The 25,978-nt window shown below is 40.8% G+C and overlaps 1 protein-coding gene across 9 annotated transcripts in view; it reads left to right on the forward strand.

Moving 5' to 3' along the window:
- Nucleotides 1–235: 235 nt before the first annotated feature.
- The window catches only part of LOC148855683 (glucosidase 2 subunit beta-like), an 85,313-nt gene continuing 59,570 nt past the window's right edge, over nucleotides 236–25,978 (forward strand). For all 9 annotated transcript variants that reach the window (XM_088984186.1, XM_088984188.1, XM_088984187.1 and 6 more), the window contains exons 1-4: nucleotides 236–538; nucleotides 620–733; nucleotides 1,172–1,267; nucleotides 8,650–8,889. In XM_088984186.1, coding sequence (XP_088840312.1) covers nucleotides 430–538; nucleotides 620–733; nucleotides 1,172–1,267; nucleotides 8,650–8,889 — 559 coding nt within the window. In that variant the 5' untranslated portion in view covers nucleotides 236–429. The remainder of the gene's footprint in view (nucleotides 539–619; nucleotides 734–1,171; nucleotides 1,268–8,649; nucleotides 8,890–25,978) is intronic.

Below are 25,978 nucleotides of genomic sequence, written 5' to 3' on the forward strand. Positions count from 1 at the left end.
ATTATATATTTATATATATTTTTATAATATATTGTAAAAATCAAAAAGCCAAAAAACCGATGAACCGAACCGATCAACCAGTTAACCGACGGGCTTCGATTTGATTTTGGTTACCGGTTTTCCAAAAACCGCTAGTACCTGTTCGGGTCAAAAAAACCGACGGTTCGTTTAACCGAACCGTGAGCACCCCCGGTCTATCATTCATGCAAATTGTTCGTTTATGGACCCCTAGCAGTCTCTCTCTCTCTCTCTCTTTCGTACAGAAGCTATTTATGATTTCTGTCTTTCTGAAAGACTGAAACAGAGAGTAAAAAATTTCACAAAAAAATTGCCCGTCCATCATCGCTATTTGGTTGAAAAGAAATGCATGTTTAATTTATTTGATTCGCATTATTATCTGGTATTTCTCTGTTTGGATTTCATTCGATAATGATGGGAACCTGTCGATTTTCTCTGCTGCTGGGCATCTTCTTTCTGTTTTCAATTCCCAGATCAGGTTCTGCTGCGTCGAAAGATTCACATGGAATTGCTCCCGAAGGTGAGGACTTATTTATCTTCGTATTGTTTGTCTCTGGTTTAAAGTAAACTGAAATATTTCTGGATTTCTTCGACTACTCAGATGATAAATACTTCAAGGGAGAGGTTATTAAATGCAAAGATGGATCAAAAAAATTTACCAAAGCTCAGATGAACGATGACTTCTGCGACTGCCCGGATGGAACTGATGAGCCAGGTTTGCCATTGTAGCCTTTTGCATCGACATAATGCAAATGGGTATTGCATTTGTTCTCTATGTCTCTATGAGGCTTTTCTGGGTGATTTTGTTTTCTGGTCTAGGTGTTTCGAATCTTTGGCTTGGTTGGTTTTTACTGCTAAGAAGTACAGAAAAAAGCGGACATTAGAGATCATTTTGAATATATAGAGAAGGGAATTGATTAGTCGGGTTATTATACTGGTCTGGGGTCTGAACTGATCATAGGGATAGACGCTACAAAGTCTTTTATTCAAAGGAACTGGTTATGGGATTTTGGTTTTCTTATGTGTTTGGGTCTTTTTGTTACATTGTTCATTATGTTGGTCGTTAGTCTGGAACATAGAAGCTGGCCTGATTTTTCTCTACTTTCTATAAATGTTATTGTCAATGTTTAGATATCAGTTTTCTGATTTGCAGGCACATCGGCATGCCCGGGAGGGAAGTTCTATTGTCAAAACGCAGGATATGCCCCTTCTTCACTGTTCTCTTCAAGAGTCAATGACGGCATTTGCGGTGAGAATGGGTTTTTCCTTTTCTGAATTCGTTGTTATTGTAAAAAAGGTGATTGGTGGCAATTTGATTTTATGCTTCTAAAATTAGCTAACAAGACATTGAATTAAGTCAATTTGCTTTATGCTTCCTTTCAATCTCACTATAATGATGTCTGTCTGGTCTATTTAGTTTTAATATTTCTTTATAGTTTTCATGTTAAAAGATTGTGTCATGTCCCATGTTATTAGTATTTTATTATTATAATCTAGTATTTTAACTAACAAACCGAATGGTTTAGTTTAATAATGTCTATTTTATTATTATAATCTCAAAAAATCAAGAATAAAGTATACAATAGCACCATGTAGAAATCACGAAATAGCTAGGCAATTAAGCAAGAGGACCCTCCATGGTTGCCTTTTCCTCTCTAGTTATTGCCTTAACAACTATGGTTCTTATCCTTTTGGATTGTATCCTTTGTACATGTTGAGAGTATATATGGGTGATATGACAATTTAGGATCCATTTCTTATAAATAAGGGCACTCTTGCCAATATCTTATCATAAATAGGGGCATATTTGTAAACCCACTTTATCTTGATTTTAATGTAAAGAGGGTCGACTACTATAGGGTTGGTTGAGCTTTCTATTTTCTTCCTAAGCAGTTTGGTCAATTCTTCTCCTCAGTTCTCCTCTCCTTTTCTTCTTTTTTCTTCTTGATCACTTCTCCTACTGCAACTCTGATTCCATAACAGCATATTAACATGGTATCAGAGCAGGGAGAGTGAGAAATCAGAAAAGAGATCTCTCTTTCCTTATTTGTTTCCAAAAACTTGGTTCCCTATCTTATTCTGTGGTGATTGCACCAACCAAAGGACTTTTTCTTTGTGATCAGTGATGGTTATTACCATCACAGCAGTCGTGATAGGTGATCATTGAAGGGAGACCCTCTAGTGGGTAGAAACCAAGAGACGGCAATTGTTTTGTGGAGATTTCAAGTCTGAAAGTATGTGTGGTGTGATTTGACTGGAGGTGTGATGAATAGAAGTGATTTCTTCAAGTCTGAAAGTATATGTGGTGTGATTCAATTGAAGGAATGATCATATACATGATTTCCTACCCAATTTGATGATTGACTTTAAGTGAGTGACCATGAAGAGTGATTCATCTGGTGACTGGGTTGGTTCTTTCTTATTGTATAATATTATTCAACAGTTATTGAGTGCAGAACCTGTTAGACACCTGCTTATTTGATCCTTGTTGAATATGAATGATTCATCAATTGTGATGGTATCAAAGGCATGTGTGTTCATATGACATCCATAAAGTTAAATGGAACTGGTAATTATGCTGTATGGGCTAAATCAATAGAAATGCAGCTGGTTTACATGGTCAGGTATTCACTAAAGGTTCTGTGTGTGAGATATGAAGGAAGTGATAATGAATCGGATGGAGATATTAGAGAGAGACTCAGGCTCTTGGACGTAGTCTGGTTGGTCATTTTTTTAATTCCGATCTAGATGTGGAGAAGATTGAAGGTTGGGCTGCTGCTGAGTAGCGACCTGGGAAGCCTTTTCAGGTCAGACATTTGAATGCTGGTTTCTTTTTGTTCACTTTCAAAAGTGAGGAGGCAAGCAATGTCCCATTGTCCTGAGAAGTGAACAGAATAAGATTCGTTATCCTGACCTCAGAATGGGAAGGTGGATTCCTTTAGTTGGAGCAATCAGGGATATGGGTCCTTTAAACATGGTGTGGATTACTGTGTTCGGGATCCCTTTGCATGCGTCAAGTCTTCAAACCTTCAAGGCTGTGGGAGATGCTTGCAGAAGATTTACATTTGTTGGTCCTAGAACAATCTCGTGGAGGAATTTGATTGCTGCTTGTATTTTAATCGAAATTGATGAAATCCACCTTGTCTGGATGCCCCTGTCTCTTTGATTTGTTGGTGAAAGTTTTGACTTAGGCTGGTTATAGAAGGTTCCTACCCAGTAAGATGGATCGTAAATATGAAGAGGTGGAATGAGGAAGATAAGAAGGTTTTCTTGCATTCTGGTGGACTTGGAAGGAAGACGAACAGTCAGGTCGAAGGAGAAGGGTGAAAGGTTGATGATGAGGATATTTTTGGAAGTAAAAACTTCAATGGTTTGGTTGGAGATTTTTCCTTGGACCGCATTGAGATTAATGATCGGAGAGTCCCAAAAAGTGTTGAAAGTGGTGGGGCCCATGTGGATTCAAGTGATGAGGCATTTATGAAGATAAATGGGGCTGTTAAGGGTTGTCTTTTATTAGAAGGTGATGGTGATAGGGGGAAAGCTAGTCCTCTGGGACATGTGGAAGATGAAAAAAAGGAGGAGGGTGTTGGGGTGGTTAAAGAAAAGGTGGGTTTTGGAACTTCAGAAGCCGAGGAGGCGTCTTGGATTGGAAGAAGTTATGGAGGGCCAAATGTGGTTTGTGACTCGAGAGTCAGGCTCCCTAACAGAGACGAAGTGATATCCAAGAAGCATCGCTGCAGGTTAAGGGTTTTGAAAAGGAGAAAATTCAAGCAGAGTCAAAGATTCGGGCTTATGGTTCAATCTGAGGATACTGGTAAGTGGCTCTTGAGTCTAATTGTTGAGGCTGTTCGTGTGGATTTCAAGGAGGGAGTTCAATGTGGTAGCTACGAGAATAATTTTGATCCAAAGGAATTCCGTGGTGGAAGAAAGGAGACAAGACTTGGTCAGCAAACAGGTAAATTTATTTCCTGGGTGATTTCGTTGTTGAGCTATCTCCTAATTCATCCCCTACATGGAGATTGGATGTGGAGGATCAAAACACTGGCCTTTCTCCTAATTCATCCCCTCCATGGAGATTGGATGTGGAGGATCAAAACACTGGCTCTTTAGAAGGCCAGAAGGAGGGAAGGTGGGCTTGGGGGAAGCATGGAGTCAGTAAGGTGGGAAGGAGAGGGCAAGGAAGGAATGTTAGGAAGGGATGGTTGGGAAGGAGGCGAAGACAAGAGACCAAATGCTAGTTGCTGTGCTAAGGCTTCAGAAGAGACTTTGGACAAGGATGGGGAAACTGGTTGATCAGCAGAGTGCGAGGAATTCCAAAAGCTTGATGTTGCAGTTAGGAGGATTGGGGTCAATCTAGGTCAGAGAAGAAACGTGAACACGGAAGGAGACGTTAAACCTCCAGAAGAGATGAAGAAAGTCAGAGAGACAAGTTTTATTTTGTCCACGTGTTGAATGAAGAAGAAGTTTGTAAGCGAATGAGGAAAGGTCTGGGACAAGGATGACAGCAGGTATGACAAGTCATTTGAAGCTGAAGACTAGATGCTTTTGCAGTGGGGGGGGGTATCTGTTTTCATTGTGTTTGATTGTGTCTTTGTTGTCTTTTCTTTAGCTGGTTTTGGGTGTTACCTTAGCTCCCATGTCTGGTTGTAATCAGTTATCTTTTTCTATCAATAAAATTTTATTGTTTACTCTTCAAAATTAAAAAAAAAAGAAAACTGAAGTGCATCACATACTAGAAACCAAGATATGGTGATCTTAAGTATGCTGAATGGATTTAAGAAGATGCTCAGATAAAAACCTGGTTGTGGAACTCTATGGAGCCTAAGATTAGTGCACCTTTGATCTTTCTTGATACCTCTAAACAAATCTGGGGTCAGTGCAAGAGGATGTACTCGGGTAGTAACAATATTATCTGAATTTATCAACTAGTCCAAACATTCTTTTGCTTATAGCAGGGAGATAAATTATTGGAAGATTATTATTCAAATATGGTGTGTAAGGCCATGGACTGTGGTCTCACTCTGAATGCCTGAAGAGGGTGGTCTGAACTGGGGGGAGGAGAAAGAAGAGGGAAGAAGATCTGGCCAGACCCCAAGAGGGGTTGCCTACATGCCTAGATTGTCTTTGAAATGATGTTTGTGGTTTGCTTTCTAGCATTTTTGTTAATTAAGTAACCATTAGCCCCCAAAATTTTGAGGAATTTTACAAGTGATTAGCCCCCAAAATTTCGAGGAATTTTACAAGTACGTGGCCTCCAAATTTTCTTGAAAATTTTAAGCAAACCAGCCCCCAATTTTCTAAAAATTTTAAGTAAATCAGCCTCAATTTTCCTTTTTTGAAAAAATTAAGCAAAACAAACCCCAATTTTTTTTGAAAATTATAAGTAAATCAACCCCAAATTTTCTTAAAATTTGTGAGAAATTAGCCATGGTTGCTTGGAAGGGGTCAACCCCTAGTGTTGGCAGGGTAACATTGAGTAGTGTAGGGCTAAATGTTTTGTATAGTAAGCCTGCAAAATTGCATAACATGATCAATGGTGGGTTTGAACTCATAATAGTATAACACTAGGCCATGGGAGGTTTGAACGTGGGAGGTCAGTTGAGTAAAGCTGTAAAGGTGTAATTTCCTTGTGCAAGGCCGTGGGAAGCCAATTGAGTAAAGCTGTGGAGGGGTAATGTCCTCGGGCAAGGCCATGAGAGGCTAGTCGGATAAAGTTGTGAAGGGGGCTCCGCCCTTGGACCCCCGACCACGCCCCTCGAGACAAGCCCGAACAAGTCTGTGTTAGGGTCTGAAATTCTTATTTCTCACATAAAACCTGGGAGAGCTCTGAGAACCCCCTATTTGCTAATGTTGTTCATTCATTCATTGTAATAAAATATCTTCTTAAAAGGCAATAAAAGTTATAAACTCATTATTTTTTATGTGAGAAATAAGAATTTCAGACCCTAATGTAGACTTGTTTGGGCTTGCCTCGAGGAGTGTGGTACAAAGGTGACTCATAGAATCAAGAATGCAATATGTTTTACATCACATTAGCTACTTGAAGCAATGCAATTAAGGAGAAAAAGAGATTGTGGGTTTTACATGCTTGAAAATGCTTTATATGTTTGCTTTTATTTTTAAATTTTCATTTGAATACGCTTTACATGTTATGTTTATGTATTTAATTTTAGATAATAGGTTTTTTAAAACGTTTATTTTAAAATTTAAGTTTATATTTTTATTAATATTATGTTTAATATATTTTGAATTTTTTGCATTTTTTTTTAAATTTTTGGCATTTTTTGAATTTTCTGACTTATTTTTTTATTTTTTAGCTTTTTTCTTTGTAATCTTGCACCTTGCGCCTCAGGCGCAAATTGGCCCTTGTGCTTTTAAAATGCTGAGATGGACTGCTGGAATTATTTGCAACAGCTCCTTAAGTTTTCTGATAAAACTTATGTAAAATCCAAGAGGAAAAAGCTCTCCCAAGTTTGGACTAAATTGACAATCTCCCTTGCTAGTTCAATTGATGAAAATATTAGTCTCTAAGACTGCTTTCAAATCTTTTATAGACTTTGGTCTTTCTAGAGTTCTATTATGAGTTAAGTAGGAAGCTTCCAACTAAGTTAGAAAACTAATTAAAAGATCACACTCTAAATTAAGAGTGCAACTTACCGCTGAACTCATGTTGTCCAACAAGTGAACTCGCCCAAGTGGTGTTGGGCCTAGAATTCAGCTTAGTTAATGTCATACAGTAACACTTGTGTCTTAGCCACCCTATGAGCCCAAGAATATTAATTTGGAAAGTGTAAATGTCCATCATGTTTTTGGTCCTAATTAGACACTTGCAAACAATCTCTTAGCTAGTAATATGAAAAACACTACTGATAGGGGAGGGCCTATTCCCCAATTTCACAAGGCAGTGCCACACTCTTCGCTCAAATGGATCCCAAGATTAAAACCATTTGCAACCCTTTTATTGAAATAAATTATTTGTTAATATAAACACACTTTGCAAATCTGATTTCAAATACAAGTTGACATCCACTACCAACGGTTTTAGGTTTCCATCAGAGAGAGTGTAAACCATGATACTCTCCTTGTCCAACAAAGTGGCTGATCCTATCACAATGATCACACACTCAAGTACTATTCCAATCTACTCCAACATACCCATGTATTTGACCATAGAAAGATGTCATTGATTGGCATGTCAAAAGCAGACTAGTTCGATACTTTAGTGCAATATCATTATCAAGTCAAGAGACCATAAGCAACTTTCCAGATTAATCCAACAGTCACCAAGGTCTAGGATTAAATTGGAAATGGTCCCATTCAGTGTTTACCAAACACCCATTCCTTGTACCTTAGGTCCAACTTGAGCACTTGAGACAGATTGCTCCACCAGTTCGACAGTACAAGAATGTCAACCTTCGCATTACGAACTCATGTTTGTTCATTGGTTGAGAACATTTAAGCTCACATAAGCCTCATAAATGTGCAGCTAAGGGGTATTGCACAGAAACATACCAATTGACACATGAAATAATAAATGTCAGTGTATAACATCCTATTGAAGTTGAGGGCATACATTGTCTAACATTCCATTCCTTAGAAGGTCCTTTTCTATTGGTTATTTGTGTTTTTATTTTGTTACACTGTTATTGCTAAAATACATCCAAGACTCCAAGTCTCTATTCTGAATCATACTTTTTTTTTTTTTTTATCAATAAGCCTCCATTCTGAATCATACTTGTTACTTCATGCCTTGTGATTCTATAATTTAAAGACAGTTATTGGGAAGATCAAGGGGCTGATGTATTCTAGTTTTCTTTCCTGAAAGAATTAGGGTGTTTTAATTTTAATTTTTTTAATTCATTAATACAATAGGAGCTAATTATCTTTTACTTGACTCCACTTTTGTTTTATCGCATCCTTATTTTGCTTATGTTCTGTAAAGGGGTTTTCTATTAGGTGAAGGCTATTGTATTTGGAGTTGGTTCCCTGGTCTTACTTTATCATGAAAGAACACCTTTCTAGCTGAGTTCAAGTTGGAGAACTATGAATTCTTAACATCTTAATGGAATGTTTATTTGCAGGTGGTCATTTATTCACTTGTTTTTTTCTCTTTTGATTAGTATCAAAAGATGTAGAGAAGACATTACAAGGAGAACAGCCATTGCTGACTAAACAGAATACAAATCAGGGGAAAGGCTTGGCTGTTTGGAAAAAAACATCCTGGGATGGTTTGAAGGTTCATATGCATGGGTGTGGGGTAAAAGAGTAATTGCAATTGTTGATAGAAAAAGAGTAATTGCAATCAATATTCATTAAAATGATAAAGAAAGAAGAACTAAGTGGGTTAAGATGTCAGTGCAAGAAGCTTCAAAGCTGTTTTCTCCAAACAGCCAAGCTTTTCTCACAAATCAGAACCCCCATAAAAGGCTATCCTTGTTAACCCCCATTCTTGCAAGTCCATCAGCTAATTCATTTGTTGCTCCGGGCATCCATCTGAACAAGCAGTTTAAGTTAGAAGCCAGAATTCGATCTGAACAAGGCTATTTACTTGTTTTTTTAGTTGATATTTCTTCACCTATTTCATCCCGCTCCTTATTTTTCCTTAATATTCTTTTTATGTATAATAAACAGATTGTTGTGATGGGAGTGATGAATATGATGGTAAAGTGAAGTGTCCGAACACATGTTGGGAAGCTGGTAAAGTGGCTCGAGATAAACTGAACAAAAAGATTGCAACATATAAGGAGGGGGTCATTATAAGGAAGCAGGAAGTAGAACAAGCAAAACAAGCAATAGCCAAAGATGAAGCAGAATTATCGAAGCTGAAAAATGAGGAGAAGATACTTAAGGATCTTGTTCAGCAGCTAAAAGGTATAGATTCGGCACATCACTCTTCTTTTTTAAATTGTAACATTGCATTTGTTTGGGGCCGTTGCTTGGTGCAATGGTAAAAATCCTGGGCTGATAAGTGTGAGATGTGGAATCAAGTCTAAGAGCAGCTGCTTTTTTTCGTAATGATTTAAAGTATAATACAACATAAATGTAGGACATTTTACTTGCATATATAAAAAAGGAAAGGGTATAATATAAACATTTTAATCATATGAATATATCAAAAAAGTATACTTGAATGGAAAGTGTTTCTACTGTTGCTACAGTAGTCCGAACCAGTAAGGAGAAGAAAGAGAAGGAGAAGAAGAAGAAGAAGAGAAGAAGAAGAAGATGAAAGAACTGTCGAACCTGATAGCTAAACCCTATTAGTCGACCTCTTAATAGTGATTAGGCTCTAATTAAATGTACAAGGACTAAACTGCCCCTACTTAAGTATGGGACAGAGAACCTCTATCAAGACTGCCACATAAGCTCATAATTTAACCAAGGTGAGTTGACTAATCTACCCTTATTCGGCTAACTCTAACACTCCCCCTCAAGCTGGAGAATATATGTCATATAATCCCAGCTTGTTACATATATAGTTCACTCTCCCTGAGCTTAAGGCTTTTGTAAACAAATTTGCCCACTGATCACCTAAGCTTACATGTTCTGTGCTTATCTCTCCAGTAAGAACCTTCTCCCTCACAAAGTGGCAATCAATCTCTATGTGCTTTGTTCTCTCATGAAAAACAGGGTTGAATGAGATATTGAGCGCAGCTTGATTGTCACAGTACAACTTCATAAGTTTATCCATGTGGAACCCGATTTCTTGTAGGAGATTCCTCAACCACACTAATTCACATGTAGTGTGTGCCATGGCTCTGTACTCGGCTTCAGCACTGCTTCTAGCCACAACCGTCTGCTTTTTACTCTTCCACGTCACAAGATTTCTTCCAAGAAATGTGCAGTAACTTGTAGTAGATCTTCTATCAGACACAGAGCCCGTCCAATCTGCATCTGTGTACCCAACTACTTCAAGCTTTCCTCCTGGTTTATACAATAGCCCACGGCCCGGAGCTCCCTTCAAATATCTTACAATTCTAAGAATTGCATCCCAGTGAGATATACGAGGGTTCTGCATAAATTGGCTCACCACACTAACTGCAAAGGAGATGTCTGGTCTCGTGATAGTTAAATAGTTCAGCTTCCCCACTAGTCGTCTATACCTTCCAGGATCATCAAATATTTCCCTGTATCACTGCCCAACTTAACATTTGGTTCCATAGGAGTCTCAGCCGGTTTTGCACCTAACAGTCCTGTTTCGTCCAATAGATCGAGAACATATTTTCTTTGGCACAGGTTTACACCTTGTCTTGATCTAGCAACTTCTATACCCAAGAAATACTTCAATGTCCCAAGGTCTTTTGTTTGAAAATGATTTTGCAAAAAGACCTTGAGTTTGTCGATCCCCAATTTGTCACTGCTAGTTATGACAATATCATCCACATAGATCACTAATAAAATCTTTCCAGCTTCTGAGTCATAGCTGAACACTAAGTGATCAACCTGGCATTGTTTCATTCCAAAATTCTTCACCACTTCACTAAACTTCCCGAACCAAGCACGAGGCGATTGTTTCAACCCATAAATTGCCTTTTTCAGTCTGCACACATTACCAGCCTCCCTCTGAGCAACAAACCCAGGTGGTTGCTCCATATATACCTCCTCTATAAGGTCACCATGAAGGAAGGCATTTTTTATGTCAAGTTGAAATAAGGGCCAATCATACATAACTGCTAGGGAAATTAACACACGGACAGAGCTAATCTTAGCCACTGGAGAGAAGGTCTCCATATAGTCCACTCCATACAACTGTGAATACCCTTTAGCAACAAGTCTGGCTTTCAGACGCTCCACACTACCATCTGGCAAGTATTTAATAGTATACACCCATTTACAACCCATAACATGCTTAGCAGGAGGAAGAGTAGTGAGCTCCCACGTGTGAGTATGCTGAAGAGCAGAGAGTTCCTCCTCCATTGCCTGCCTCCACCCAGGTGAACTAAGAGCCTCTTGGACATTGTTAGGTATGGAAATAGATGACAATAGTGAAACAAACTGGCGATGTGAGGCGGAAAGGCGAGATACTGAAACAAAATTGGAAATGGGATGGAGAGTAGAACTACGTTTACCTTTCCGTAAGGCAATGGATAGGTCAAGTCCTGAGGGTTCAGCAACAGGAGAAACGACAGGATCCGCGGACAAGGTAGAAGCTGGAGGAGGGGCCGGTGTCGTTCAACGTGTATACACTTGCCGAATTGGTGGTCGTTCAGTAGGGATCTACACTGGATGAGGTGACGAGTCAACTCCAACAGGAACACCCGGAACGGGATCACTGACCGGAAGAGGAAGAGGAAGTAAAGGTGGAGACGAAGATGCTTCAGTTCCTGAGAAGAAGGGAACAAACTCAAAAAAGGTGACATCAGGACAGACATAGCACTTCCGAGTAATGGGATTGTAACACTTGTACCCTTTTTGAGTCCGAGAGTAGCCAAGAAAGACACACTTAATGGAGCGTGCATCCAACTTGTCTATTCCAGGACTCAGATTGTGAACAAAGCACACACAGCCAAAGATACGAGGTGTTAATGGAAAGGGAGACAAGGTGGGGAACAAGATAGAGAAGGGAGACCGACCATGAAGAATAAAGGAGGGCATTCGATTAATGAGGAAACACGCAGTAAGTACAGCATCACTCCAAAACCGTTTAGGAACACTCATATGATGAAGAATAGACCGAGCTGTTTCAAGGAGATGACGGTTCTTCCGTTCAGCCACCCCATTTTGTTGAGGAGTGGATGCACATGAAGTTTGATGAATAATGCCATGCTGTTCTAAATACTGTTGAAAGGAAGTTAGAAAATATTCACGACCATTATCTGAACGAAGAACTTTGATTGGAACACCAAATTGTGTACGTATTTCAGCATGGAATTTTTGAAAAATGGAAAATAATTCACTCATTTCTTTCATTAAATAAATCCATGTCATTCTTGAACAATCATCAATAAAAGTGACAAAATACTTGTAACCATTATAAGACTCTATTTTGATCGGGCCCCAAACATCTGAATGAACCAAAGCAAAAGGACTCAACATACGACTTTCAACTCTAGGACTGAAGGAAACACGACGATGTTTCCCAAACTGACATGACTCACACTGTAACACTGACAAATGACTCAAAGACGGAACTAGTATCTTGAGTGCCTTGAGAGAAGGATGTCCCAGTCGACAATGCCACTGTAGAGGAGTGAGTGAAGTCTGAAGTGCAACTGACGATCCACCATCGTCAAGATAATACAATCCACCAGCTTCATGCCCCCCACCAATCTTCTTCCCCGTCCTGAGATCCTGAAAAACACAAGAGGAAGGGAAAAAAGTAACAGAACAGTTAAGAGTCTTGGTTAATTTACTAACAGACATAAGATTGAATGGAAACTTAGGGACATATAGAACAGATGATAAAGAAAGAGAAGCCATGTCAACATTGCCAACACCACAGATGGGAGAGGAGGAACCATTGGCAAGGGTAACAGTTTGAGATGTGGAAGTTTCAGAGAGAGAAGAGAACACACCTGGAGTCCCGGTCATGTGATCAGAGGCTCCAGAGTCAATAATCCAAGGAGAAGTTTTAGATGACAGGCAAGCTATACCTGAGTGGGCAAGAGTAGTAGTAGTGTGCTGTGAAGTGGACTGAAGGAACCGCTCATACTCATCACGCGGTACACTCACCATCTCCCTTCCGGAAACAAATGTAGATGTGGAAGGAGTTAGGTCTGGCTGTTGATTATCACTGATATCAACCCCACCAGCAACAGCATGATTGGCCCATTTAGAGGGAGGGCGGCCATGAAGATCATAACAGAAATTTACGGAATGTCCTTCCCTGCCACAGTGGGTACACTTCCTTGTATAGCTGCCTTTTTCTTTGCCACGGCCTCCCCCTGAGTCACGACCACCACCACGGCCAAATATGGAACCACCACGACCTCCTCGGGAGGCATGTCCTCCCCCTTTCGTACCACGTCCACCTCCTCTAGCTGTCACAAAAGCTGATCTATCAGACTGTGTGGGATTCTCTGTCTGTCCCAAAGAAATCCTGCGAAGCCGAGCAAATACTTCCTCAAGTGTAGGAAGGGTAGAGCCCCCCAATATTTGGGCCCTAACTGGTTCATACTCTGATTTCAACCCCACTAAGAACCTTGTGACATCTAGTTGTTCCCTCTTTTGTTGCTGAACCTTAACATCTGGAGTGAGAGGATGATAGACATTGAGTTCATTTCTGAGGTTCTTCATACTAGCATAGTATTCTTCTAGGGTTTTATTTCCTTGTTGCAGACCAAAGTACTCCTGATAGAGCTGATATACCCTTGTAGTATTATCTTGCCCAGAATACAACTTCTTGGCATGTTCCCATATGTCCTTAGCTGTATCTAAGAACATGAAGTTGACACTTATTTTGGGTTCCATACTGTTCCATAGCCATGTCATGATTTGAGCATCCTCTTGTTCCCAATCATCAAACCCTGGAGAGTCAGCCGGTGGTTTATCTTCTTTCAAATGCTTCACTTTTCTCTTTGCCTTGAGAAAAACTTCCACCGACTTGGCCCATGGAACATATTTCTCACCATTCAGTTTAATTGAGGTCATCTGTACGCCTAGATAGTCAGAGGAAACCACCACACTAGGTTTCTGATCACTACAGCCATCTCCCATTGCTGCCATGATACTCTTTCAATGCTGCCTCTAATCTGAGTTCCCAATCACCAACTAAGTGCTGCTGTCAAGAGTTTGATGTTCCAGAACCTACAGCAGTCCCTAAACACAATGATAGATACACACGCCTTTGTTCTTATCCACACCACTACTGATTTCACAAAAAAAACACAGACTACACCGACATTAATTCAGCACTTACTAACCACATGCAAGTTCTCTTACAACTACTCAACAGAGTTTGTGCATCACAAGCACCACCACACAGCCATAGCTGTCACACACAAGACCAACAAAAACTCAACTAGTACCATTGCATTACACCTTGCACCATTCGGCCACCTACAGTAGCAGCCCTTACACCATTTGGTCACTGTAAACACAGCCTGTTCTTGGAATTTTTCCAAGAACCAGGGCAACAACCAACCTAGTTCTCTAGGTTCTGATCAGTCCTCTCAAGTTCTTGAAGATTTTCAACCCAGAAATACCAACAGCACACAGAGGAGAGATAACCAACCTTCGTTTGAGAGCTTCAGCCAACCATTCACTGCTGAAGTTGTTTTCTTAGGAAAGGAGGTTCTGTGCACCAGAAAAAAGAAGAGCTGTGATGTTTCAGGCCTGGGACGAACCACTTTTCTCCATTGACAGCCCAGAGAAGAAAAGGAGAGAACTGAAGCACAAACTGAAGTTGTCATGAACTGAAACAGGTCACGAACTGAAGTTGTCACGCTCTGATACCATGTTTCTACTGTTGCTACAGTAGTCTGAACCAGTAAGGAGAAGAAGAAAGAGAAGGAGAAGAAGAAGAAGAAGAGAAGAAGAAGAAGAAGAGAAGAAGAAGAAGATGAAAGAACTGTCGAACCTGATAGCTAAACCCTATCAGTCGACCTCTTAATAGTGATTAGGCTCTAATTAAATGTACAAGGACTAAACTGCCCCTACTTAAGTATGGGACAGAGAACCTCTAATAAGACTGCCACATAAGCTCATAACTTAACCAAGGTGAGTTGACTAATCTACCCTTATTCGGCTAACTCTAACAGAAAGCATCACACTTGTTTTTGGTGAATGTCCTTTGATTGGGAACTCTGAAGAATGTCTCACTCACCGATTTTTTTTGATTAGTAAATAGCAAGAATTTTATTAAAAGAAAAGAAGTTACAAAAAGAGGGTGATAGACAGCACCTGAGAACAAAGAAAAGAAAAGAAAACAAAACAAAAGAGCCATCTATCAAACTAGATAACAGGCTCTGCATTACATATTTGATATCCCAGGACCTCTCCTAACCCACTCCCAAAATCCTCCTTTTTTAGTTGACTGAATTCATGAAGAATCAACACCCATTCTACCACTGATCTGCCCATAGCCGCAACCATCTTCTCCATGCTACAAGCCTTGTCTTCGAAAGTCCTCCTGTTTCTTTCCTTCCATATGTTCCAGCATATTGCAAATGGGATACAACTCCATAACACCCTCACCTTCTTTCTCCCTGATAGCCTGGGCCATGTAGAAAAAATCTCTGTTGTTGAGGTTGGATGAAATCCAGAGACCCTGAACATGGAAGTAAACACTTTCCACAGGAATCTTGAAAAATTGCATGAGATGAATAGGTGAAACGTGTTCTCCTCCTGAAATTATGCTTTATGGGGTGCCTTTCTATCATACACAGTGAGATGATAGATGCATTTAAATACTTTGAGATAAGTGGGGCTAAACCATAAGGTTAAACAAGTGGTACTTAGGCTGTCAATTGTGAGACTGCAGGTGCTACCCGAACAAAAGTTTAAAATGTCAACATTAGTTATCCAAATATTGGAAACATGTGGGAAGTGTCATGGAAATATTGTAAAAATAAGACCTGGTGGAAACATTGTGAAATATGCAGAGATATATAATGGTATTTTATGAAATGGTAACCTACATACATTTCTTTAGATTATTTTGTTCCAAACCATCAAAGCCTAGAAACTAGGGTTAATAGACAAAATAATACCCTGCAAAGTTGTCTTGTAGACTTTAAGAGTTAAAACTACATACTATAGTAAGTTCAAGAAAAATTTAAATTCACAGAAAGTGCAAATTATTCTACATTACTGCCACTACACATTTACAATACTGTTGCCAACTCATCATGTTACTGTATCATTTCATGCACTCAGCATAGTGCTGGTTTTTCATTGTAATATTTCATGTTAGTACCTATAGAAATGGAAATATGTCATGGAAATATATTTTTTTGATCAATAACAACAGCTTCATTAATAATAAGAAAATTGTGAAACTTTAGATACAAAAGGGGAGATAAAATGTCTTAGCTCCCCATTAACAGAATACAATGAAAGAAAATTAAAAATTAGCCCAAAAGATCGACTCCCTATTCACCCCTTGCTTGGCCAACCCATCCGCAAATGAGTTGGCATTCCTCTTCACCCAGCTCTATTGTATCTCAATGTCCCTACACAGCCATAAGAACTTTTTCTTTTCATTGTTGTAGCTCCACAATTCACTGTCCTCTTTCTTCAACCAACTAACCACCACCTTCGAATCACCTTCCAGGATCAACCGGCTGATATTTAATTCCTTTGCTCTTCGATTTCCTTCCAACGCTGCAAGGATCTCAGCCCTAAGAGAGTCACCTTCTCCAATAGGGCCTGAGAACAAAGCAATAACAATCCCTTCCTCATTCCTAAAAACTCCTCCAATCCCAGAGGGTCCTAGATTCCTTACACTACTGCCATCTGAAGGGATGAGAGATCCATTATATGGATAGCTGAACCCTGCAGGTAGGTAGGGCGAAATTTCAAAAATTTCTCTCTCCCATGTGGGAATCACATTCCCTGTTTTAGAAAATCTGCATTTTCAAGGATCAATCTTAAACCTAAACCAAACCAAATCTGAAACCAAGAGGTAGGAGAGGGATATACCTGATACGGAGTAGCAGTAACTCCCAACGAAGGTGTTCACGCTCAAGGAAAACTCCAAAGACTGCTCCCACTGAAGATGACACAGTGTAGGGTGGAGCAAAATCAGCAGGGTCCGTCCAACGAACCGAATTCTTCAGCAAGAATTCAATGGAGGCAGTGAGCACGACTTCTGATCAGCCTTTCTCCAAAGACTGATATCAAGACTCTTCTTGATCGCTCCTACAATGGAGGTCGAATTGGCAGTGTGGCAGCAACTGGAGGAGAACGCAAGAGCAGAAGATGGCGTAGCTGTCTTCTCTCTTGGTGATCTGAGATCTGATCTCTGGATGCTGGTGATGGGCTGAATGGTTCGCCCGCTCCTCCTTTTATAGCCTTAAAGAGAGCTCCTAATCTCATTAGGAGTTTCCTAATCCAAATATGTATTTGGAAAAGGAGTTCTCTTTAAGAGATAAGGATAAGACCTTATCTTATCTGCAGATTAGATCAGCCCTCTCCTAATCTCATTAGGAGGTTTCTAGATCCAAATCTGTATTCAGATCTAGACTCTCTGAGTGGATAGGGATAAGACCCTATCCTATCTGCTGATTTAATCCCAGATCCGCCCCCTTATTTAACTAATCAAATTAGGCCAGTTCGAAATGGGCTTTAGGCTCAATAAGTCTAAGTGCTCAGAATGCTTCCAAACTGCTGCCTAGTTGGGCTTCTTTGTATGGCGTGGGACCCAAACATTGATCTACACATCAGCCACATGGGTTCAGCCCAGCCTCTGTTACAAGGCCTGGCCGAATTCACTGAAAAGACAGTGAACCCCTTGAAGCCCATCCGTATATAAATATATTTTGCAAAACAAATTTCAACGATTGAAATCGGCTGCCGGCAGTCTTGGTTTCCATCAGAGAGAGTGCATCCCCGACCATTAACTTTGTCCGACAAAGGGGCTGATCTTGTCACTATGATCACCCACTCAGATGAATTCTCAAACTGTCCCAACATACCCAGGTTTTGACCCCCTCTAAGGATTTCACTGATTGGCACATCAAAGACAGCCCAATCCGACACCTAGTGTAGTATCATAATCGAGTCTAGGGGTCAGGTGTAACATTCCAGTTTTGCCCACTTATCACCAAGGTCCAGGGCAACACTGGAATTCTGGTCCGGTTCAAGGTTTCAAGTTAAACCTACACTGCATGTACCTCGGGTCTCACCCTGGCGGCTGAGACAGGCCACCCCAACCAACTTGGCGGCACATCAGTGTCAGTGGCTTAGTCAATGGGTCTGCTACATTTTCCGCTGATGCTACCTTCTGAATTAGGACGTCCCCTCTTCCAACTATCTCCCGCAGTACGTGGTACTTCCTCTCGATGTGCTTCGACTTCGAGTGGCTCGTGGTTCTTTAGCTTGAGCGATAGCTCCATTATTGTCACACAACAACGGAATGGATGATGTGTTGGATGGAACTACTCCCAATTCATGAATGAACTTCTTCGTCCATACGACTTCTTTGGCAGTTTCACTTGCGGCAATGTATTCGGCTTCGGTTGTGGAAACTGCCGTGGACCCCTGTTTGCTGCTTTTCTAGCAAACAGCACACGATCCTATTGTGAAAACATACCCAGATGTAGACTTTCTATCATCTGGATCTGACTGGAAGTCGGCATCAGTATACCCTTGGATCTGTAGTGAGCTACCATCGAATACCAGACAAAACGCTTTTGTCATTCGAAGGTACTTAAGTATATTTTTTCATAGCAGTCCAGTGCTCCTGCCCTGGGTTGGCCTGGAATCTGTTTACCACTCACTGCCTGAGCAATGTCAGGACGAGTGCACAACATGGCATACATGATGCTCCCTACGGATGAGGCATAGGGAACGTCCTTCATGCCCTCAATCTCCTCGGGAGTCTAGGGAGACATCTCCTTGGAGAGAGTGACTTCATGCCTGAAAGGAACATTTCCCTTCTTGGAATTCTCCATGCTGTATCTCTTGACTATTTTGTCAATGTAAGCAAATTGGGATAATCCTATTATCCTCTTCGATCTATCTTTATAGAGTCGAAGACCAAGTATATAGGAGGCTTCTCCAAGATCTTTCATGGAGAATTGCTGTGAAAGCCATACTTTCACTGTAGTCAACATTCCTACATCATTCCCAATGAGTAGAATGTCGTCTACATACAGAACCAGAAACGTAACCTTATCTCCACTGGATTTATTGTAAACACAGGGTTCATCCGGATTATGCTCAAAGTCAAACTTTTTGATAGTAGAGTCAAACCAGATGCTCCAACTCCTAGAAGCTTGCTTAAGGCCATATATGGATCAATTTAGTTTACATACCATGTGTTTCTGACCCGCAACTATGAAACCTTGCGGTTGCTGCATATAGATATCTTCAGTAAGATCTCCATTCAGGAACGCAGTTGACATCCATTTGCCAAATCTTGTAATCATGGTATGCTACTACAGCTAGTAGGATCCTAATGGATTTAAGCATGGCCACTGGCGAAAAGGTTACTTCATAATCGATGCCCTCTTTCTGAGTATACCCTTTTGCCACCAGACGAGCTTTGTAGGTCTCAACCTTACCATCGGGACCCTTTTTCCTCTTATAGATCCATTTGCAACCAATTGCTTTTACCCCGGGGGGCGGATCTACTAGAGTCCAGACTCCATTGGTCTCCATTGAGTCAATCTCAGCTCTCATGACATCTACCCACTTCAAGGAATCTACGTCCAACATAGCTTCCGTATAAGTCACGGGGTCCTCTTCACTTGTCGTAGCTTCCACCAGGTAACTATCCTAGTCATAGCCGAAACGAACTGGAAGCCTGGAAACCCGGGTAGATCTTCTAGGTTGGTCACTACCTGGAACTTTGTGGGACACCTCCCACTACCCCTGAGCTCTCCTCATCAAGAACAACTTCCTGACGATGATTGTTCAGGATGTAATCATCTTTCAAGAAATGGGCATTTCGGCTACAGAACACATTCTATTCACCTGGGTCATAGAATAGGTAACCCACAGAGCCCTTGGGGTAGCCTACGAATAGGCAACGACTGATCTTGGATTCTAATTTGTTCGCACTCGTTCTTTTAACGTGCGCTGGACAACCCCAAATCTTCAAGTGTCTCACACTTGGTTTCTTTCCGGTCCAAAGCTCATAGGGACTCTTCGGAACTGATTTGGTTGGAACCCGGTTCAACACGTATATCGCAGTCTCCAATGCGTAACCCCAAAAGGATGTGGGTAACTCTGAGTGCACGAGAAGTGACCAGACCATATCCAATAAGGTCCTATTCCTCCTCTCTGAAACACCGTTTAGCTGTGGTGTAGCAGGAGGAGCTAACTGTGATACTATCCCGTTGACTTTCAAGTAGTCCCTGAATTCGTCAGAGAGATACTCGCCACCTCGATCCGATCGAAGGGTCTTAATTTCTCTCCCTAACTGTTTCTCGACCTCTTGTCTAAACTTCTTGAACTTTTCAAAGGATTCAGACTTATGTCTCATTAGGTACACGTAACCATACCGACATAAATCATCGGTGAATGTTATAAAATAAACGTGTTGGTTACGTGTCCTAACACTCAGGGGACTACATACATCAGTATGTATAAGTTCAAACGTGCCTGTACATCTTTCAGGCTTACCGTTAAATGGCCGTTTCGTCATCTTACCCTGAAGGCAAGGTTCACAGGTGGGAAGATCTTCTACAGTTAGAAAATCCAAAGGACCATCCTTTACCAACCTTGTGATACGATCTATGTTAATATGGCCAAGTCGGTAATGCCACAGGCACGTGGGATTAACTGTATCACGAGTTCTTTTCTTGGGGATATCGACCGACGTAGTTTCGGTTATGTTAGTTTCCAGAGAAGGATGGAGAACATAGAGACCATTCTCAAGTTCTCCGTATGCGATGAATTTGTTATTTCTTTTGATAGTAATCGTATTACTAAAGAAAACAGAATATCCATCCGCACACAATTTTGAAACAGAAATCAAATTTCTTCTCAAATTTTGTACATAAAGACAATCTTTCAGTACAATAGTTCCTTCTCTGAAAATTAACTCTACGGTTCCTATAGTTGCAGCTGCAACACTTGCAGAAGTCCCCAAGTAAAGAGTTACTTCTCTGTCACTCAGTCTTTTGCTTATCCTGAACCCCTGCAGTGAGTTACACGCATGAGTCGAAGCCCCGAAGTCAATACACCAGGAAGCAGAAGTTACCAACAAATTGGTTTCTATGACACAGGATTCAAAATTACCTTTATTGGATTCCAGGTATTGAGGGCAATTCCTCTTCCAGTGGCCGGTCTGTTTGCAGAAGTGACAAACATCTGATGCTCTGTCCTTCTTCTGCTTCTTGGACTTAGTGGCCTTCTTTTGGGGCTTTCTCTTAGCCTTCCTCTTTTTCTTGCCCGACTTGCTTGTTTCAACAAGCATAGCAAGAGACTCATCCTTCTTTATCAGTTCTTCGGCCCTTTGCAACATATTGTTGAGTTCCTGAATGTTGACATTCAGCTTGTTCATGTTGTAATTAATGATGAACGGATTGAAGGAAGGAGGCGGAGAATTCAGGATGACGTCTACATTCGTGACATGGTCCAGCCCGGATCCAAGAGCCTCAAGTTCATTGATATAGCCCATCATCCGAAGACAATGATCATGAACCTGCTGGTTTTTGGACATCTGTGCGGTCATGAACTGCTTCAAGACCTTTTGGCGAGTAGAACGGTTATGTTCTTCATACATTGTCTTTAGACTGTCCAATATGTCCTTGGCCAGCTCGATCTGATCGAACTGCCTCTGTATCGGATTGTTCAGGGAGGCAATGATGTAACACCGGGCTAGGGAATTTTTCTCTTCCCATTCTTGGTAGTCCGTCCTGCGGGCCTCAGAAGCCCTATCACCCGGATGCTCCGGGGCAAGGTTTTTAGCCACCTTGTCCAACTTTTCAGAAGTTAGGACCAGCATAAGGTTACGGTACCAGTCAGCATAGTTTGGTCCTTTCAGTTTGTTGTTATCCAACAGCTTTGCAAATTGTCCATTTGCCATTTTTGGTAAAAAGCAAACATTAGTCCACAACCTAATTTGATTCATGTTATCTACATAGATATGACTTTTAATCTATGTTCCATTTCCATTTGTTCATCTCTGAGATTTCCCTCTCATCTCAGTGACGGAGACAGCGACTTATGTCTGGAAATGTGGGAAATCACATAGGGTGCATGGAGCCAACTGTTTCAGCTGCATAACCCCACCACCTTTCTGTGAAGGATCATATCCACTCATCGTATGAGCTTTCCCTTTGGCATCTGTCAGACAAGGTTCATTGCCATTTTAGGTTAAACCTTTCTGTCCAGTGAGTGCTCATCCATCATATTTGTGAACGCCAAGGTACCGTGAGAGAGTCTTCCATTTTAGGATAGGCCCCTCCCACATCGGTCTATGATGCTCCTATCATCTTATGAAACATTCCAACAGATCCAGCAGCAAATGGATAGCCCGATTTTATGGTGCGTTTCCTCATTAATAAAGGACCCATCTTCATGCTAATGATGGAAGGCCTTTAGAGAGTTCGTCATATGAATCTCCCTATCACATGCACTCAAAGATTGTAGGTTCTTTCTTATTTTCTGGTTTAACCCCTGCAACCTTTAGCTCCATGGCTCGTAGGTTTCTCATGTTAACCTCCAGCAGAACTCCACCCAAAGATCTTACGATTTTCCTTAGAGTTGACGGGAAGTCCTAGAAGTTTGATCAAGAAGCTACCATCTCTTGGCTCTACTTCATTGCAAACTGGAACCCAGTTCTGTATCTGTATCAGTCTTCCTTCTAGTTGGACTGTGCTAAAGTTCAGTTTCTTGTCGCCAATATCTAAAATGGCTTTCTTCTCAGCGAAGGGTAATAAGACTGCATCTTCTTCTAGGCCTAGTCTCTCTGCAACTGCTTCTAAGACCTTCGTCCGGTCCTCTGTCGCCCTGTCTGCCATTAAAACCATCCTGTTCTCCCGAATACCTCTCCCTTCTTCAAGTGCTATTCTCCGATGTTCAATCAAACTAGATACCAATACTTCAGGGCTTTGCACCTTGTAAGGCTCCGGGGCGCACAGATTGGTTGGGTTACATTCCTTCGAGCTCCTATCGGGTTCTTCTGCCACTCTCCCCTCAACCTCCATGAGAAATGACTGAAGATTAAGGCTCTACTTCATTTGGTTTGGTTTGGGTTTTTGAAAAAACTGAAGCTTCGGTTAACCTAAATGAAAATCCGACGGTTAATCAAATTAACTGATATATATATATATATATATATATATATATATATATAATTTACATGTAGTATATTTTATATTTACTTGCTAGGCTGTTAAAGAGTTGAGACTCGTATTCATAAAAAAAAAAAAAAGAGTTGAGACTCGTGCCCCGAAAAACACCATGAGTCATGAGTGTTGGTCTCTTGGATAAACAAAATATAAAAAAGATAAAAACCAAGAGACAAAAAACCAAGTACAAACGTATCTTGGTCTCCTGGATAAACATAATATCAAAAAGACAAAATCCAAAAAGTACAAAAACCCATTTGGTCTCTTGGACAAACAATTTCAAAAAAGACAAAATCCAAAAGTTCAACAATCAAAGCCCATCAGTCATTTTGTATCTCCTGCTAATGGTGTCATTTGGGATTTAAGCCTTAGGAGGGGTTTAAGGGACTTTGAAACTCAAGATGTGTCTAGTTTAAATTCGTTAGACAAGGATTCCTTGATTTCTTGTGTGTTTTGCTAATGGAGAGTCTACTCACCACTTACTAATCTCCTATGGTTTTGTCTCAGTAGAAATCAGCAGAAATATAGAAAATATAGAAAGAGAAAGAAAGAAAGAGTGGAGCACCTGAAGAGCAGAGGATTCAGCATGACAAGATAGCAGAGGTGACATGAGGTGGTCAGATTGGAAGTGAATTGATGAAAGAAAGATTTATGGAATCAGATCGGAAGTGAATCCACAAAGCTGTTATTATTTGTTGGGGAGACATGAGGTGGTGAAAGGAGATCATAATAGAAGCAAAGAGATTCAGATTGGAAGAGTCGAGATGTAAAGAACTGGATTATTTGGAGTTTTTAAGGAAAACTGGACCTCTTTGTTCATGTCGGAAGACGCAGTAACCTGGTTTAAAGGACTTCTGGATGTGGCTGTTAATGCTGTTAGATTACCAGAATGGAGGAACAGTCTCAAGGAGGAGGGAAGGTTTTATGATGCAGTGATGAAGAGAAATGAGAAAGGTTGGTTCTTTGCCTTCACAGAAAAGCTGGTAGATATAAGAATAGAGAGGATTTGTGTCCCAAGTGGATATCAGAGAAGGGGCTGGGCCTTGATAGCGGAGGCGCTGCAGGAATTTCAAGTATGGAAGGAAAAATCGAAGTTAGAAGGGGATGTTTCGAAAAAAGTGGATTCAAAAGCGTGTGAGCTTGAAGAAGAGAATTTCAATATCATGACGGTGGCTCGATCGACGATGGCTCCTCGGGTGGTTCAGTTTATGGTTCAAAATTGATCATTGAAAATATGATTTTCTAAATGGGGAATACGATTCCCAGTTGAAGGGAGAGAAAAATTTTTAAAATTCGCCCCTTATTCCGCAATCTTTGGGCGTCCATAGGATGGATCTCTCATCCCTTCAGAAGAGGTGGTGACCGTGGTGTCTTGAAAAGATGGGTGGGGCAGGCTTTGCCTCTTGGGTTGTTGGTTTGGGCAAATCGAGTCGGGGGGCCCAAAAGATGTGAGGCCAATTTCTACTAAGGACTGGTTGGGGATTGTCCTTGCTGTAGATTTAAAAGAATCTACAAGAGGAAAGGATCTAAGGTCAATTCCAAAACATAGAATTGTCTGATAAACATTGGTGAAGCTGACTGTTTAAAAGCTGATTTAGCTAAAAGGCCCAGAACATCGTTTCCAGTAATCAAGATGAGAAAGCACTTACAAGGGAGAGGGGGAAAGGAAGATTAATGATAGAGGAGGGAAGAAATGAGAGAAAAAGGAAGAGTTCAGGTAGAGATTGGAATGTAAAGAGGGGAGAGGGAGATAGGAAGGAATAAAGATGAAGAACTCCCCAATGTAAATATCTCGGTGAAAGGAAAAATCGACATTGACCAAATAGTAGACGGACAGGTGGTAGTTGGGAAATCTCTAGGCCTTTTCTTTTTGGGGGGAGATGTGGTGGTAAGGAAGGCAATCAAACATTTTGAGCAAAATAGAAGATAGGAAATTAACAGGACGAACACAGTTGGGGAAGGGGGCGAGGCTTGGGAGGAAGGTGAAAGAGAGGAGTTAGATATTGTTGATGTTATGAAGAGTGAGGGGAAAAATTAGTAGTGTCGTAGGTAAGAGGGGGGAGGTTTGGATGTCTGTGGCTATTTTATGTTGGCTCTCGGGCTCAATTGGTTTTGTTCAAAGGGATGTTTCAAGTATTGGTTGTTGGTTTTCTTCTGTTTCTTGGGAGGTTTGAGCCTGTTAGATGTTTGGGGGTCTTTTGTTCTGGGCGTTGGGTGCCTGTTGTTCTAAGTCCTTTTTGGAGGTGCTGCCTCTTCACCACTTTAGGTTGTATTTGCTTTTTTCTTTTTTAATTAATTTTCTTTTTTGACTGTTCAAAAAAAATCATAGCCCATTTCTTTTTCTTTTTTTTGGGATCAGTAATAGAAAATTTTATTAAATTTATAAAAAAAATAGAAGATTTTATTAAGCATAAGAATCAATAAAGGATACACAGTGAAAGCTTCCCACAAAGAGGCGCGAGGAGCAGCCTCAGGTCAAACAAAGAATTACAATTTAGCCCAAACAAGCTGATTCTTATACACCCCTTGTTTATCTAGAGAATTTGCTAATCCATTTGCCGATCTCCTTTCCCATTGAAAGATGATTGTCATATTTGTGGTCAGCCATTTGTATCTTCTCAAAGCCCCCTATAGGGCCAAGCCACTGTTTCTGGTTCTTTCAACCACCCGATTACCAGTTTCAAACCACCTTCAAGACTTCAATTGACAAATGTTTACAATTCAATTCTTTGGCAAATATTGCTCCTTGTAGCACTGCTTGGATTTCTGCATTAACTGAATCCCCCCACTACAATAGAACTAGAGTTTAAGGAATGGCAATGGGGTGGGTTCAGGGCAAGGCAGCCCTCCCTGTCCCCGCCCCATAGCCAAAATCTCCTACCCCGTCCCCGCCCAGTCACTGGTGGCGGGGCGGGTTTGGGGCTGGCACCCTTCCCCCCGTTGGGGATGGGGAATCCTCGAATTTTCTGTCCTGAAGAAACTACCTAATATGCATCAAATTTAGGGGTATTTTAGATATAGGAATATTGGAATTTGGGGTATTTTAGAATTGTGATTAT

Source organism: Nelumbo lutea, chromosome 4, assembly GCF_056320005.1.
Source record: "Nelumbo lutea isolate HS-2025 chromosome 4, American lotus-T2T, whole genome shotgun sequence".
NCBI lineage: Eukaryota > Viridiplantae > Streptophyta > Magnoliopsida > Proteales > Nelumbonaceae > Nelumbo > Nelumbo lutea.